The 13129-nt window shown below is 59.9% G+C and overlaps 1 protein-coding gene across 1 annotated transcript in view; it reads left to right on the forward strand.

Moving 5' to 3' along the window:
• Positions 1-10580, forward strand: part of APBA1 (amyloid beta precursor protein binding family A member 1) — a 63944-nt gene extending 53364 nt beyond the window's left edge. The window contains exons 10-12 of the mRNA XM_044265933.1: positions 3881-4000; positions 6096-6236; positions 7052-10580. Coding sequence (XP_044121868.1) covers positions 3881-4000; positions 6096-6236; positions 7052-7123 — 333 coding nt within the window. The 3' untranslated portion in view covers positions 7124-10580. The remainder of the gene's footprint in view (positions 1-3880; positions 4001-6095; positions 6237-7051) is intronic.
• Positions 10581-13129: the final 2549 nt, after the last annotated feature.

Here is a 13129-nt window from a genome sequence, read left to right on the forward strand (position 1 = left end):
CGCCTGCCGTACACACAAGGAAACTGAGGCACGGAGAGGTGATGTAATCATTCAGGGTCACGCAGTGGTCCGCCATGGAGCAAGGACACTCAGCCCCTGTGACATTGCTCGGCAGTGTCTGGTTGGCCCCTGGGGCAGTGGTTCTCAGCCAAGGGATCTTGTGTCCTCTTCCCCAGGAGATAGCTGAGGTCGAGACAGCCGGGGAGGGGGGGTGCTACGGCATCTCGCGGGAAGAGGTGCAGGGGGCAGCCGGTATCACCTGCCAGGCAGCCCCGGTCAGCTCCTCCGCCCCACAGCCGCCAGCCCCCTCCCCTGGGCACCTGGCTTGCAGAGGACCTGCCTCTTTCCCCAGAGTTCAGCTGCATCCAGGCCCAGGGAGGCAGGCTAGATGCAGGAGGCTGAGCCCACAAAGGCAGTGCCAGGCTCCGGGACCCCACGGGGACTCCCCTCCTCTCTGCTGGGCCGCCCGGCGGGGTGGACGCCGCTTGTGCTGCGAGCGACCGGTCGGACCACCGTGGAAGCCATTTCTGCAGGGGGAAGCGTTCGTTGCGGCCGGGAACCGATCTCAGAGGTCTGTAAAAGGGTCTGTGTGGAATCAGAGAATTAGAAGGCCACGTGGCGATGAAAGAGAGATCAACGCAGAAAATGCAGAGCAAGACATCAGGGCCTCCGTGGGCGCCGTCCGCAGAGGAGGACGGGGCTGGGACAGGGCCCCGCGGCCCCGGTGTCCGGGGATGTGCTTCTGCGTCTGGGGCCGTCGTGGGGCCGGCCCACCCTGGCTGGGGGCAGAATTCGAGCACTGATTTCAGCTAGAAATCCGGCCGGTGCCGGATGAGGACTTCCAGCGGGGGGAATGGTGGTTTAAAACTCCCCAGACGACATGCTCTCTTCCGCCTCCCCCCACACCCCGAACCCCGGCTCCCACGCCCCCCCCCACCCCGGGACCAGTGCCGGGAACGCACGGGGCTTCCTCCGGGCACCGGGAGCGTCGCCTGCTTCGGTGCCGCGCCGAGGCCGCTTGCCGTGAATTTAGCAAGCGCCTCTCACCCTGATGAATCACTGCTTCGAAAACTTGGGACGGGAGACCCCTGGGGCCGCTGCTGAACGTGGGCGGCTGCCCCAGGTCCATCCCGGCTCCTTTGTCCGCACTGGCGATGGCATCACCCGTCCTCCAGTGCAGCTTGGGAAACGAGGGTGTAAACCATGGAAACAACGCATTTCTAGAACAGAGTTCTAGGCACGGAGTCATTTTAATCATTTTAATTGCTTTCTTCCCTCGCCATTACTTCCCCTGTCATAATTCCCAAGGCAACGCCTCGAAGCAGTCGGCCGGTTTATTTGCCTCCGTGGTCCTTCCCTCCTGACGTTTTTTTTTTTCTTTCCTGAAGTAGAGCCCTGCTTCCCTTCCTTCCACGGGCTCATCGCCGTCTGGCTTTCCTGTTTCTATAGAAACCATTCTGGCTTCTCCCCTCTCCCGCCCTTTCCACCCTCCCCTTCCCCTCCCACAGTGTTTCTTAATCGGCTACACCCTTCCACTGCGGTCAGCCGTGGGGTCAGAATGACCGCTTGCGTCATGGTCCCCTCCTGTACAATGGCAGCTCAGAAATCCAACATCTAACGGGCCGCACCTCGAAGCATCGCTCGGGGACGGCCAGCAGACGCGTGGTCTGGTGTTCCAAACGGCCCCTCCCTTGAAGCCTAGCCCTGTAGCGCACGTCCCCAGTCTAGAAAGTCACTCACTGAGGGACAAATCGAGCCTCTTAATTCTCACACACACACACGGAACCCACCAGCACGATGTGAACTTTTTTCTGTTTTTAGGTGATCGAGAAAATCGAGTCGTTCTCTGGCATTTCGGGGTGCCCGGAAGGTTTCCCCGGGCCTCACAAAACCTACCTGCGTAACCCCAGCGGTTAATAGGTAGAAACATTCAAAACGGGTGGCTTTATCCGAGGCTGTGCCTTTCACTACTGTGCTGGTTTCTTAAGCCTTACTTCTGTCTGGTTTCCCACGGATTCCTGATCTCTGGGTGTGTGACTGTGGAGGGAGCGGGGGGCGGGGGACGGGGGCTCAACCCTCCGGTGGCCCCACATGGGTCCGCAGCCCCCCCCCGCCCCCCTCCCGGTGCCTGACACCTGCCTGGGCACACTGAGGGTGACCGATACTTGCCAGTGACTGAGAAAGAGGAGGCACTCGAGGGAGAAACGCGGTGTCCCCAGGAACAGCACGGAATTGTGGGTGTGTTTCAAGAAGTAACAGCCCAGCACCGTACCCGTATTTTCTCTTCCCTGTGACTTTCCTAATAACGTCGGTTCTCTCGGGCTGACTTTACGGTGAGAACGCAGCGTAGAAGCCACACACCAAGTCTGGGTTAACCGTTCGTGTTATCGATGAGGCTGTTTGTTACCTGTTCGGTTTATACATGTCAAATTTTACAGCACCGGTCGGCAGGGAGGGTGTTGGCGCTCCTGACCCCCGCATCTTCAAGGGTCAACCGTACATTCATTTATATCTGAGCACCACCCCCCGAAACAAGCCTCCTTGATGCCGTAGAAACGGGTGTTTTTAGGCACAATAGTCAAGACGCAGTGCTGTCGTCAGATACGCTAGGGAAAGAGCAGCAGGGGAAGCTGTGAAGTCATGTGAAGTCAGAGCCAGGACAGGAAGGGACCGACCTCCGGGTGTCACCGCCGCTTGTCGGGGCCACAAGGAGCCTGAAGTAGAGTATGCGGGGGGCAGAGAGTTGAGGCCCCCCAGCTGCCAAAGCAGAAGCAGAGTGTGAGCACAGGTCCTGTGACCCCCCATCCAGCCCCGTGGGTGGGGACTATGGGCCCCATGTGTGGAAGCCTGGCTCCCCCGTGGACCAGGACAGCGGCTGCTTCGGCTCCGCTGCTGCTCCGCTGTGACATTGTCACGTCGTGAACTGGAGAAGTTTCCTAGAGAAGCTTTCGGAACCACAGAGAGGGGCTGGTAAGGGCTGCCTGCATGTGCACCCCAAGTCACCCTTAGCCCAAGTGCAGCCACGGGAGCCCCCAGTCCCGCAGAAAGCCGAGCGGTTCAGAACACCAAGTGGAGGGGCAGAGAGGCTAGAGGTGGGATGTTACACTGGGCCCCGTCCACACTCAGGCCGAGAGCACCAGCGGCCGCCCACCGGGGTCGGCGGGGGTCAGAGGGCAGGAGCCCTGGACTCTCGCCAGGTAGGAAAGTCAGTGGGAAACAGGCCCCGTGCAGGCCAGAAGAAAGGATTTGGTGGCACAAATTTGTCTTCCTGACGTTCTCCTGGCGTCTTCGTTGAGCAAGCCTGGCTGGTCAGGATACACAGCTGCCACTGTCTGTGTGGGGGATCGTGTCTCGGTGAAAGCGCTTGGGTTTGGAGACGCAGCAGACGTGGGGTTGGATCCGCTGCCGGTGTGAGCTGCCGAGAGTCTCTGAGCCTCAGTTTTCTCTTCTGTGAAATGGACATAGAGCTGCAGGTTGTCGAGGAGACGAGGGAGATGGCCCCTGCGGGTGGCCGGAGGCCGTGCCCAGTGGCGGGTGGTTCGGCTGGTTTCGTCATCGGGGTGGGTTGGAGGGATGGTGACGTGCGGTGCTCACACGTGCTGCCGACTCGGTGGTGGCCGGCGGGTCACGCCCCCCCCACACTCCCCCTCTCGGAGCGCACCGGCCGCGGGGGTGGGGCCCCTGACCTCTCTGGAGCCTGAGTTGGGTCATCGGGCCGTGGGTTGTCCCTGCCCAGGCACTGTCGGCCTGTGTGTGGGGCTGCTTCACGGGTCCCCAAAATAAGACCACTTGGGGCTCCTTTGGCCTTCGATGCCATCTGCTTTGATCTCCTCTGCCCGCTCCTGGCTGCCGTCTCCACCGTACCCTGTTCCCATTCCAGGGCCTGAAGAACCAGCCCCGGGTGAAGCTGAACATCGTGCGGTGCCCCCCGGTGACCACCGTGTTGATCAGGAGGCCGGACCTGCGCTACCAGCTGGGCTTCAGCGTCCAGAACGGAATCGTAAGTACGGCTCCGCGGCCCGTCGCCGAGGCCTGGCACACACAGCTCTGGCTCAGTGCCGGATCCTACGTGTTTACTGAGAGCCGGGCAGGTCCCCGAATGTGTGCAGCCAGGCGAGGGCTAAGCGGGGGCGGCCGCTGGGCCTCCTGCGCGGGCAGATCCCGTCCAGGCAGAGAATTCTGGGCCTTCCACACGAGAAGGGAAAGGTGCTTCCCCCAGCCAGGCCCTGCAGCTCTTGGGGGCAGGGCAGGGTGCTGCTCCAAGCTGCCAACTTGAGACGGTCTGGGATGTGCCCCCCGAGCCCTTCCACCCCCTCCGGGCCTGGTGGGGCTGCTCACGTGAGCCCCTGCAGAGCCGCTGCCCCCCCAAGCCCCGGAGTGTGCAGCACTGGGGCGGGACGGGCTCCCTGGTGACTCCAGGCACAGCCCCGGAGGGAGCCCCCGGGCCCCTGACCCACGCCTGGTCTCCATCTCGCCTTTTTTAACCTGGAATAGCACGGTAGGACTGAGGAGGATTTTCATCACTTGGAGGTCTGCCTTGAAACAATACTTCCTTTTTTATTCTTTACTGTGGTAAAATACACACAGTGCTAAACGGACCATTCAAACCATTTTTTTTTTCCTTTAGATTTTATTTGACAGAGAGATCACAAGTAGGCAGAGAGGCAGGCAGACAGAAGGAGGGAAGCAGGCTCCCTGCTGAGCAGAGAGCCCGATGCGGGGCTCGATCCCAGGACCCTAGGATCATGATCTGAGCCGAAGGCAGCGGCTTAACCCCCTGAGCCACCCAGGCGCCCCCATTCAAACCATTTTTAAGCGTACAGTTGAGTCGCATGAAGTAGATCCATTCACAGAACTTCCCAGAACAACTTCGTCCCAGGCTGAAACGTCATACTCAGTACTGCTCCCCTTGGTCCTGGTTTGTTTGCCTCGTTCTGGACTCACAGGGGAGCTGGGCTGTGAGGACAGTCCTGTCCGCGATCTGTGACCCTCTTGACTTTCAGGTTTTAGAGGCGCCCTCCTTCTGTTTGCCTCCATCTTTCCAAATTGAAGAACCTTATTCTCTTCCCCCTTGAGTTGCAATTAAGAGTTGTAAGTTATTAAAAATTTATTTCACGTATGTTTTCAAGGTTTAGAAATACCCTTGAGGCTCCCAGCCGGCGTGGAAACATCCCGCCCCTCATCTGTTCTTCGTACCTCAGTGGCCTCATGCTGGGCTGGGGAGCCAGGGTCCTCCTTATGGTTTGGGGCAGTTGGCTGCTTTTACCCGCTGGCTTTGTTCACTTTGTTCATATTCAAATAACTTGAGAAGTTGTTCAGATATGCACAAAGGGTGAATGGACGACAGCAGCGGATCCGTTGGTTTTGCCTGAAGTGTGGGAGCCACCTTCGCAGTGCTTGACCCCAGGGTACCCCGAGGCCCACCGTGTCCACACACCCAGACACAGTGCGTTGTCCGGGACGCCGAGGTCTTGTCTACATGGGCTGAAAAGATGCATGATCTGAAGTGAAAAGTCACCTCTGGAAATTCAGAACATGTTTTTGGGGGGAAAGTCTGATGCTTTGTTTGAGGTGGGGATGGCTCGGCCCCCAGTGCTGAGCCCAGAGCCCCCCAGGCCCTGGAGAGCACGCACCTCCGGCATGCTGCGGGCCAGGCCCTGCGGCGGCGGACGCCAGCCACGGTGGCCGTTCCGTGAGAAGTGAGTTTGAACGAGGGAGCTGGCCACGCTTGGGCTCGTGTAACTGTGACCCCGGAAAGCAGGCTTCGAACATGAGCCAGCTCGACGTTCAAGTCCCAGGGGGGAACGTGGGACATGACGTTCACCTGTGCTCCACGGCCTGCGAGCTTCAAAGCAGCTGATGACTGGCCCACAGGGCTCTGTCTCCCTGGCCCCAGCTGCGATGACAAGTGACAGAGCTCAGCGGGCCGTGACCCCGAGTGCACGGGCACATGGTCCTGTGTGTCGGGAAAAGAAACCGAGAGTTCACCTTCTTAGGGATGAGAGGGCAGGGGTTCCAAGAAGGACAGGCCCGTCTCCCCACCCCCCGCCATGTGGTGCTGCCCTGAAGGGTGACGTGGCCTTTGACCCCAACAGATCTGCAGCCTCATGCGAGGGGGGATCGCAGAGCGCGGCGGCGTCCGCGTGGGGCACCGGATCATTGAGATCAACGGGCAGAGCGTGGTGGCCACCCCCCACGAGAAGATCGTCCACATCCTCTCCAATGCGGTGGGAGAGGTAGGAGCCAGCGGGGCTGGGCGAGGTGCGGGGGGTTCCCTGTTTGCCCTTGGCACCCCTGGCCTTGCACTTGTGCGGCTCCTCCCAGGCCTTCCAGGGAGTGTCCGTTCTGGTCCCCAGCCCTGCGCGCCAGCCAGAACCGTCCGGGTCGGCCCAGACCCGATCCCGTGACCAGCCGGGCCCCAGAGCAGCTCTTGCCGGTGGGGCCAGTCTCTCTCGCATTATTTGCCCTCCTTCCACTTTGGACTCGCGGATTCATCCGTGGGGCTTCCCTCAAGGGCCGCCCAAGTTCTGTCCGTCTGTCCAGTTAACGTGCTGGGGAGATAGACGTCTTCGATGGAGTCTGATCAACAGAGTCCCCCCGCTCCAGGGGCCGCACCTGGCCCCGGGGCCTCCTGAGGTCGGGATGGCTGTCCCCAGGCCCCCTTCCTGCGCCACCCGACCTGCAAGGGAAGGAGGGGGCGGGAACAGGGACAAACCACCGTCATTCTCCTTAGGTTTTCCTTCTTGGGGTGGGGTGGAGGGGACACAAAACCCCAAACACAGCCTGCTGAGAGCAAGAACACGGCACTGGCTGGGAAAACACATCCTGTCTGGTTGTCCCTGTTCTCTCTCTGCCGCCCAAACATGTTAGAAAGCCCGGGGATTCCTCTCTTCCAGGAGGCCGGGGTCAGGTCCCTGTTGGGGGGTGGGGGTGGGGGGCTCTTCAAAGCCCCCTGTGGTTAGAGGTGCTGCCCCCCCCACCCGGGGCCACAGAGGTCAATGCCTCCACAGCCCCCGGCCTCTGGCCCCCTGACGCACCTTCCCACCCCCAGATCCACATGAAGACGATGCCGGCGGCCATGTACCGACTTCTGACGGCGCAGGAGCAGCCCTTGTACATCTGAGGCCGCGCCCGCCGGCGGCTTGCATGGAGGACTGCCCTCACTCGTGGTGTTTCTCGTTCTGCATCTGTGTGCCCACTGAGACGTCCCCCTCACGCCCAGCACTGGTTCTACACAGGAAGAGAAGAATCCGCAGACCTCTTTGCTCCGTCTCTCTCCGGTCTGCACATTTTTTTGTTTTTGTTTTTTTTTTTTTTTTAATGCCAGGGAAGTTTTTTCTGCACCCCCTGGAGGAGGGAGAGCAGCCAGGGTCCACCGGGTGTCTGCCCAGCGCGGCACCGTGCCGGAGGGCCCCGGGGGTGGGTCTGGAGGAGGGCGGGTGCTGCTTACAGGGAGCCCTCCCTCCCAGAGAGCGGCCGGCCCAGGCCTCGTAGGAGGTGCTCCTCAGGGCAGGGAGGGCGTGGATGTGGCCAGGCTTGCCCTCCAGCCCCTGGGCCCGGCTCTCCTTCGGGCAGCATGTGGGAATGTGGGGGGGACAGCAGGGACCAGCTGCATCTTTAAGGATTTGCCCTGCCAGCTGTGGACCAGGGACGCCCCACAACTCTGCCCAGGATTTCTGAGCCAACCTTATGCCTCTTCTGTAGCCAGTTCCTTCTCACCCAAGGGTCGAAGGGGAGCAGCCTGGGGCACCATCTCGTTGCAGAAAGCTCAGCGGTTCGGGAGCGGCCTCCTTGGGTCGTCCGAGGTTACCCCCATCAGATAAGCACGGGCAGGGGCTCCCCCCCCCCCCCGCTGTCGCACACATAAGTATACGGTCCCTCACACCACCTCCCATCACCAGTGAGGCACACAGGGCCTCTGGAAGGCCCACATGGCCTCTCCGGGAGGCCCCTTCCCCTGTTCGGGGTGACCTACGGGGCCGCCCAGCCCTGTCCTGAGACACACACTCCCTCGGGCCTGAGGCCTGGTTCCCGGCACCACCTGGGCTCAGAGAGCATTAGTGGGCTCCCCTCCCATGCCCCCCACTCCACCCACCTGTGGGGAATCTGGGAACGACAGACTGCTCCTGCCCGAGGAAGAGGGCCTGGGTGCCCAAGGCAGGACCAGCTTTCTCCTCTGCTCAGGGCCCCTGAGGCAGCACAGGATGGTCAGAGACCAGAAGAGTAATAAACCACAAAACTAAGAGGAGAGGAACGACCTCCCCCCTATGCCTAAGAATCCCCAAGCGTGTGCTAGAAACATCTGCCTCGTGAGTCCGAGAGCTTCGCGTGTCCCCTTCAGGTGCCTCATCGGTGGGCTGGGTCTCAGTTCGGTGCGGGTGTTTTCATAATCTTATTCTGAGCCAGTTGTCACTTATTCTGGGTCCAAAGAGCATTTTGTGTTCATGTAGGTGGGTGTGGGTCGGTCTGGTTTTCGTTTTGTTTTGTTCCTGACCTCAGCAGAGACGGGGGAAGAGAAACTAATATATTTTGTGATATTAATATAGTCCCTGTTCTCTGCACCGGGACATTTATGTTGTGTCTGTGGAAATAGGAGTTCGGCGAGCACACGTCAGCTGGTGTATTCACGTGTCGGATGGAGGGAGGAAAGGGGGTTTTAAAAAACAGGGACAAAAGCCCGCCCCCACCCCCAGCAGTCAGTTCCCCTGGGATTGCTGTGCCTCCTGTTTTCTGAGAGTCAGGAGAGCCGAAGGTTCCAAAGGCGTCGGTGGCTGACCCTCGATTTGTCTATAGCACAAGCGCTAAGGCAGAGGGATTGCCGCCTCCTGAATGTTCTCTGGCGAGGGGCTCTCCAGGGGTGCCGGTGTGGACAGTCAGGACCCCTGGACTTTCTGAGGGTGCTCGGCCCCACGGCCGGCCCGCCACAGCCGGGAGCAGCAGATCGTGGCTCCAGGCCCTCTGGTGGCCACACAGTAGGGTGTCTGATGACGTAAGGAAGTCTCAGGAGCCATCGTCTGTCCTTCCTCTGGCAGAAAGACTGGGTGAAACAGGAACAAAGCATTCCTGGCGGTATTTTAGGCATCAGGAGTCTCGGCTAATCATGGGAGGGGCTCAGGTCTGCCTGCTGCCCGAACACCTGGGCGGAGGCCTGTCCCTGACGGGCCAGCAGACGGGGGGCTCCCCAAGCACAGCCCTGGACGGTCTCCCCTTAGTTACAAGGAAGCATCTCCACCCAAAGGCAAGGGGAGAGCGGACACCCATTCTGTCGCTGTGGCACAGAAATCTTGGCACGTTCGGCAGCGTTGGCTGGAAAAGTCTGGTGAGCTCTCCGGAGAGGAGGGTGGGCTGTCCACCACGCCCCTTCCGTCCGTCGGAGTGGCCCCTCACACCCGGATAGCGGGGTTCCTAGAGCTCGGCACGGGTGCGCCTGGTTCGAGCCCCTTCTTCCCCCTGCTCCCAGCGGACGGGGGAGGGGAGGTCACCCACCTGCGGTTAGCCAAGGAGGCGGGCTCGGAAGTGTGAGCACGTCTGTTCTGAGGAACCCCGTGGGACAGGGTGGTCTTTCCCTTCTGGCATCCCGATGTGTGTAGTTATAAATGCCCGAATCCCCATCTCCTGGGGGAGACTGTATACAGAGCAGCTTCCCAACAGGGCCCGGGCAAAAAGCCACTCTTGCTACTAGGCTGGGACATGCCGGTGGCTCAGCTTTGGCGACAGCTTCTCAGATCTGTGCACCCCCAGTCCGGCCAGGATGCACCCAAAACGCATCGTCTCTGCCTTCTCCCCTGGGAGCGTTTCAGGGAGCCACCGTCCGCCTTGGGTTCGCGAGAGGAGATAACCCCCAGGGACCAAGACCCAGCGTCTGCTCCATCACCAGAGCGGGGCCCGCGGGACCCCGAGCCCACCCCGGGGCACTGGCCACCGAGCCTCCCCGCGCGGGTCTGCTGTCTGGACGCTGCCCACCCCCCACTGGCCTCAAAGAGTCCCAGAGTAACCTACTACCTCCCCCATCGCTCCTGCCGCCCCCAAGGCCCCCGTTCGCACTCCACACCCCCATCTGCACGCTGAGGAAACCCACTCACGAGCCCCACTTGGGTCCCTCGACCTAGTGGTGTGGCTGTTACCACTGTTTACAACCAAGGGCCACCTCCTTCCAGATATGTTTACTCTCCCGCTGACAAGGCCGCTGGCTGGTTTGAGTTCCGCATCTGTCTGCGCCCTCCCTGGTCCCGGCCAACGGGGACACACGCCCCGATCCTTCAGTCCCCCCCTCCCAGGTCAAGGCAGTGCGTGCGTGAGGACCCCGTGGGAAGGAAACTCCTTGTACATATCCAGTGCAGCCCCTGCAGTGTGAACTTGTACTACCGTCTGTAAAGAGGGTGCAACAGAGCTTACTGTAAAGCTTGGGACAAGTAGAGTATTGTATTTGTAACAATATCGTTCTTTGTATACACAAAACTCGATCTCTATATATAAATATAAATTATATAAATACACTATATACGCCCGTGAGCCTGGAACGTTGGCGCCGCACACCCACTGAATGTACTTCTCCACCAGCGTGGTCCCCGGGCCCGGCCCGCCCGCCCGCCCCGCCCCTGTGCCGCGCGGGGGACGGTGATGTAGTCAGTGTGTTCTCTTCCTTTACTTAACGGAACGCTGATGTCTGTAAGGGTTGCTTCAACAATAAATATGAACTTCACCTCTTGACCCTGGCCAAGCGTCCTATTATTTCGGGGAAGGGACAGTGAGGGGGCCCCAGGTAGGGGAAACAGAGGGTCTTCCCCTTCCCCCACCCCGTCCACCGCAGGCCACCCACTGGCCCTCACGGAGGCCCTGCCTCTGCCCAGGGCCCAGGCGTCTTCTGAAACTTGCTCAACACTGGCTGTGTCGCCTGCTAGTGTGGACATCCCAGCACCCTGGGAGGGGGGGTCCTGGGGGTCCCCTCGCGTCACCAGCACTGGGCGGGAGCAGCAGGGCGGGGGGGGGGGGCAGGCTTACTCATGGGTACCTCTCAGCCAGCCCCCTGGAGGAAAAGATTGTCCCCCGTGGGTGCGACTGCCCCTGCCCGGGGGAGGGGGAGCACCTCACACCATCCCCCCTCCAGTCCATCTCCCCTGCAGTTGCCGAACTAGAGGGAAAAATCCACTTATCCACCCCGTCACACACAACCTTCATTTAGTCCATCGTTTCCCTTACACCGCGCTCCTCTGTCCATTCCTCAACCCCCGCCGCCCCAAGCTTGCTTCCTCACCTGCAGAAGAACATCTATCCGGGGACCCGGCGAGGGTCAGCGGACGCGTTCAAAGCCTTTACATAAGGTGCACGGCTCCCTACAGTGTGCTCGGCTCCCGGGAGGGCTGGGGAGGGGCCGCCCCGGCGCATGAGAGCAAGCACGCCCCCCTCCCGTGCCCACAGACCCAGGACCGCAGACACTGCCTGCCACGTCACCCACCCCTGCACGGCCCCAGGGCTGCTGGCGGTGTCTCTGCGCAGCTCGGGTGGCCCCCGGACTCCCGAAGCCCCAACTTGGCTGGCAGAGCCTTAGAAACGGATGGAGCTGATTTCATCCCACAAACGCGTAGTTTCTGGTAAGAAAAACCTCTGGTATGTCTATGTGTCACTTTTTAAAAGTTAAAAGTCTGACTCTCCTACATATACAGGATGAACACATAGCAAAGATGAACTCAGTCCCAGAACACTAAAGCTGGTCCAAAGAGCATTTTGAGCGACCCTGCGTTTACAGACATTCAAAAGGAACGGGAAGATAAAACGGCAAGGTGGGCTGTAGCTGGCCAGCAGCCTTAAAGGCAACACGAGGACTGTAAGGGGATCTCGTCTACCCTACCGAGAAGCAATCGTCAGGACATCTGGCCAGGGGCCGAGGGAGACAGCTGGATAGGGCTCCGTGCTGTGCAGGGAAGTAAAGCCTGGAAAAGAGCAGGTTCACCCCAGCCTTCTTCACAAGAGTGGGGGCAGCGCAGGTGTCTATCAGCAGACAAATAAGTAATCCGAACAGGACATCTAGAGCCCGTATAGAAGTATCACACAGCCTCGAAAAGGAAGCCAACGGTGACACAGGCTCTAACACAAACAAGGCTTGAGGGCATTAAGTGACCTAAAGCAGTCCCACAAGGACAAGTACTGTAGACTTTCATGAGACAGAGCAGTCAGATTCGTAGAGACGGAAGAACAATGGCTGCCAGGGGCAGGGGGAGGGTAGAATAGGGGCTGTTGTTCAGCGGATATCGGATTTCAGTTTGGGAACACGGAAAAGGTCTGGAGATGGATGGCGAACAGGGTCACACCACAACCTGTTAATGCCACGGAACTCCAAACTTGAGGGCGGTTAAGATGGCCAAATTTTGGTGTGCCTATTTTACCACAGTGTTTCTAGTTAAAAATAAAGCATGGGGTGAGTTTGGAGGTTTTTACGTGGGATGGCTAGGAAAGGCTGCACTGAGAGAGAATGTGGGAGGTCCCTGTGGCTGTCTGGGGGATGAGTGTTCCAAGCTGAAGGGACAGCACACACAAAGGCCCTGGGGCCAGATCTTGCCAGGAGTGCTGGAGGCAGCACTAGGAGGCAGATGTGTCTTGAGCGGAGGAAGGGAGGCAGCAAAGAACTAGAGATGCACTCCACTGGGCAGGGGTGATGGTGGCAGATGTAAGGCGTTGAAAGAACTCTGGTGCTGCATGCAAACAGACAGACACACACGCTCAGCTCACACCACCACACCTCTGAGATCCCTTCTCAAAACCACCCCTTGCCAGCTCGACAGGAGCTGGGATTTGGCGCCATCTGGTGGCAGAGCGCGAGAAATGCCTTACACACACACACACCACACACACACACACACATACACACACACCCCGCAAGAGCCCATGCGGGTGAGGGAATGCAGAATCTCAGCCCCCCATCCCAGGACCTTCTTTTCCAGACAAGGAGTAGGACTTGCTGGAAGCCACACGGTGAGGAGCCCACCAGAGCCTCACTCCCTGGCAGCTGCTGACGGAGCGGGGCCGCGGCAGGGTGGGGGGGGGGGGACCCCTTATCTTCAAATCTTCAAACTAGCCAGGCCTGGATTGCCTGGATACACTCCTGGGGCACAGCGCTAGGACCTCAGCTGGG

Source organism: Neovison vison, chromosome 9 (genome assembly GCF_020171115.1).
Source record: "Neovison vison isolate M4711 chromosome 9, ASM_NN_V1, whole genome shotgun sequence".
In the NCBI taxonomy this organism is placed as follows: domain Eukaryota; kingdom Metazoa; phylum Chordata; class Mammalia; order Carnivora; family Mustelidae; genus Neogale; species Neogale vison.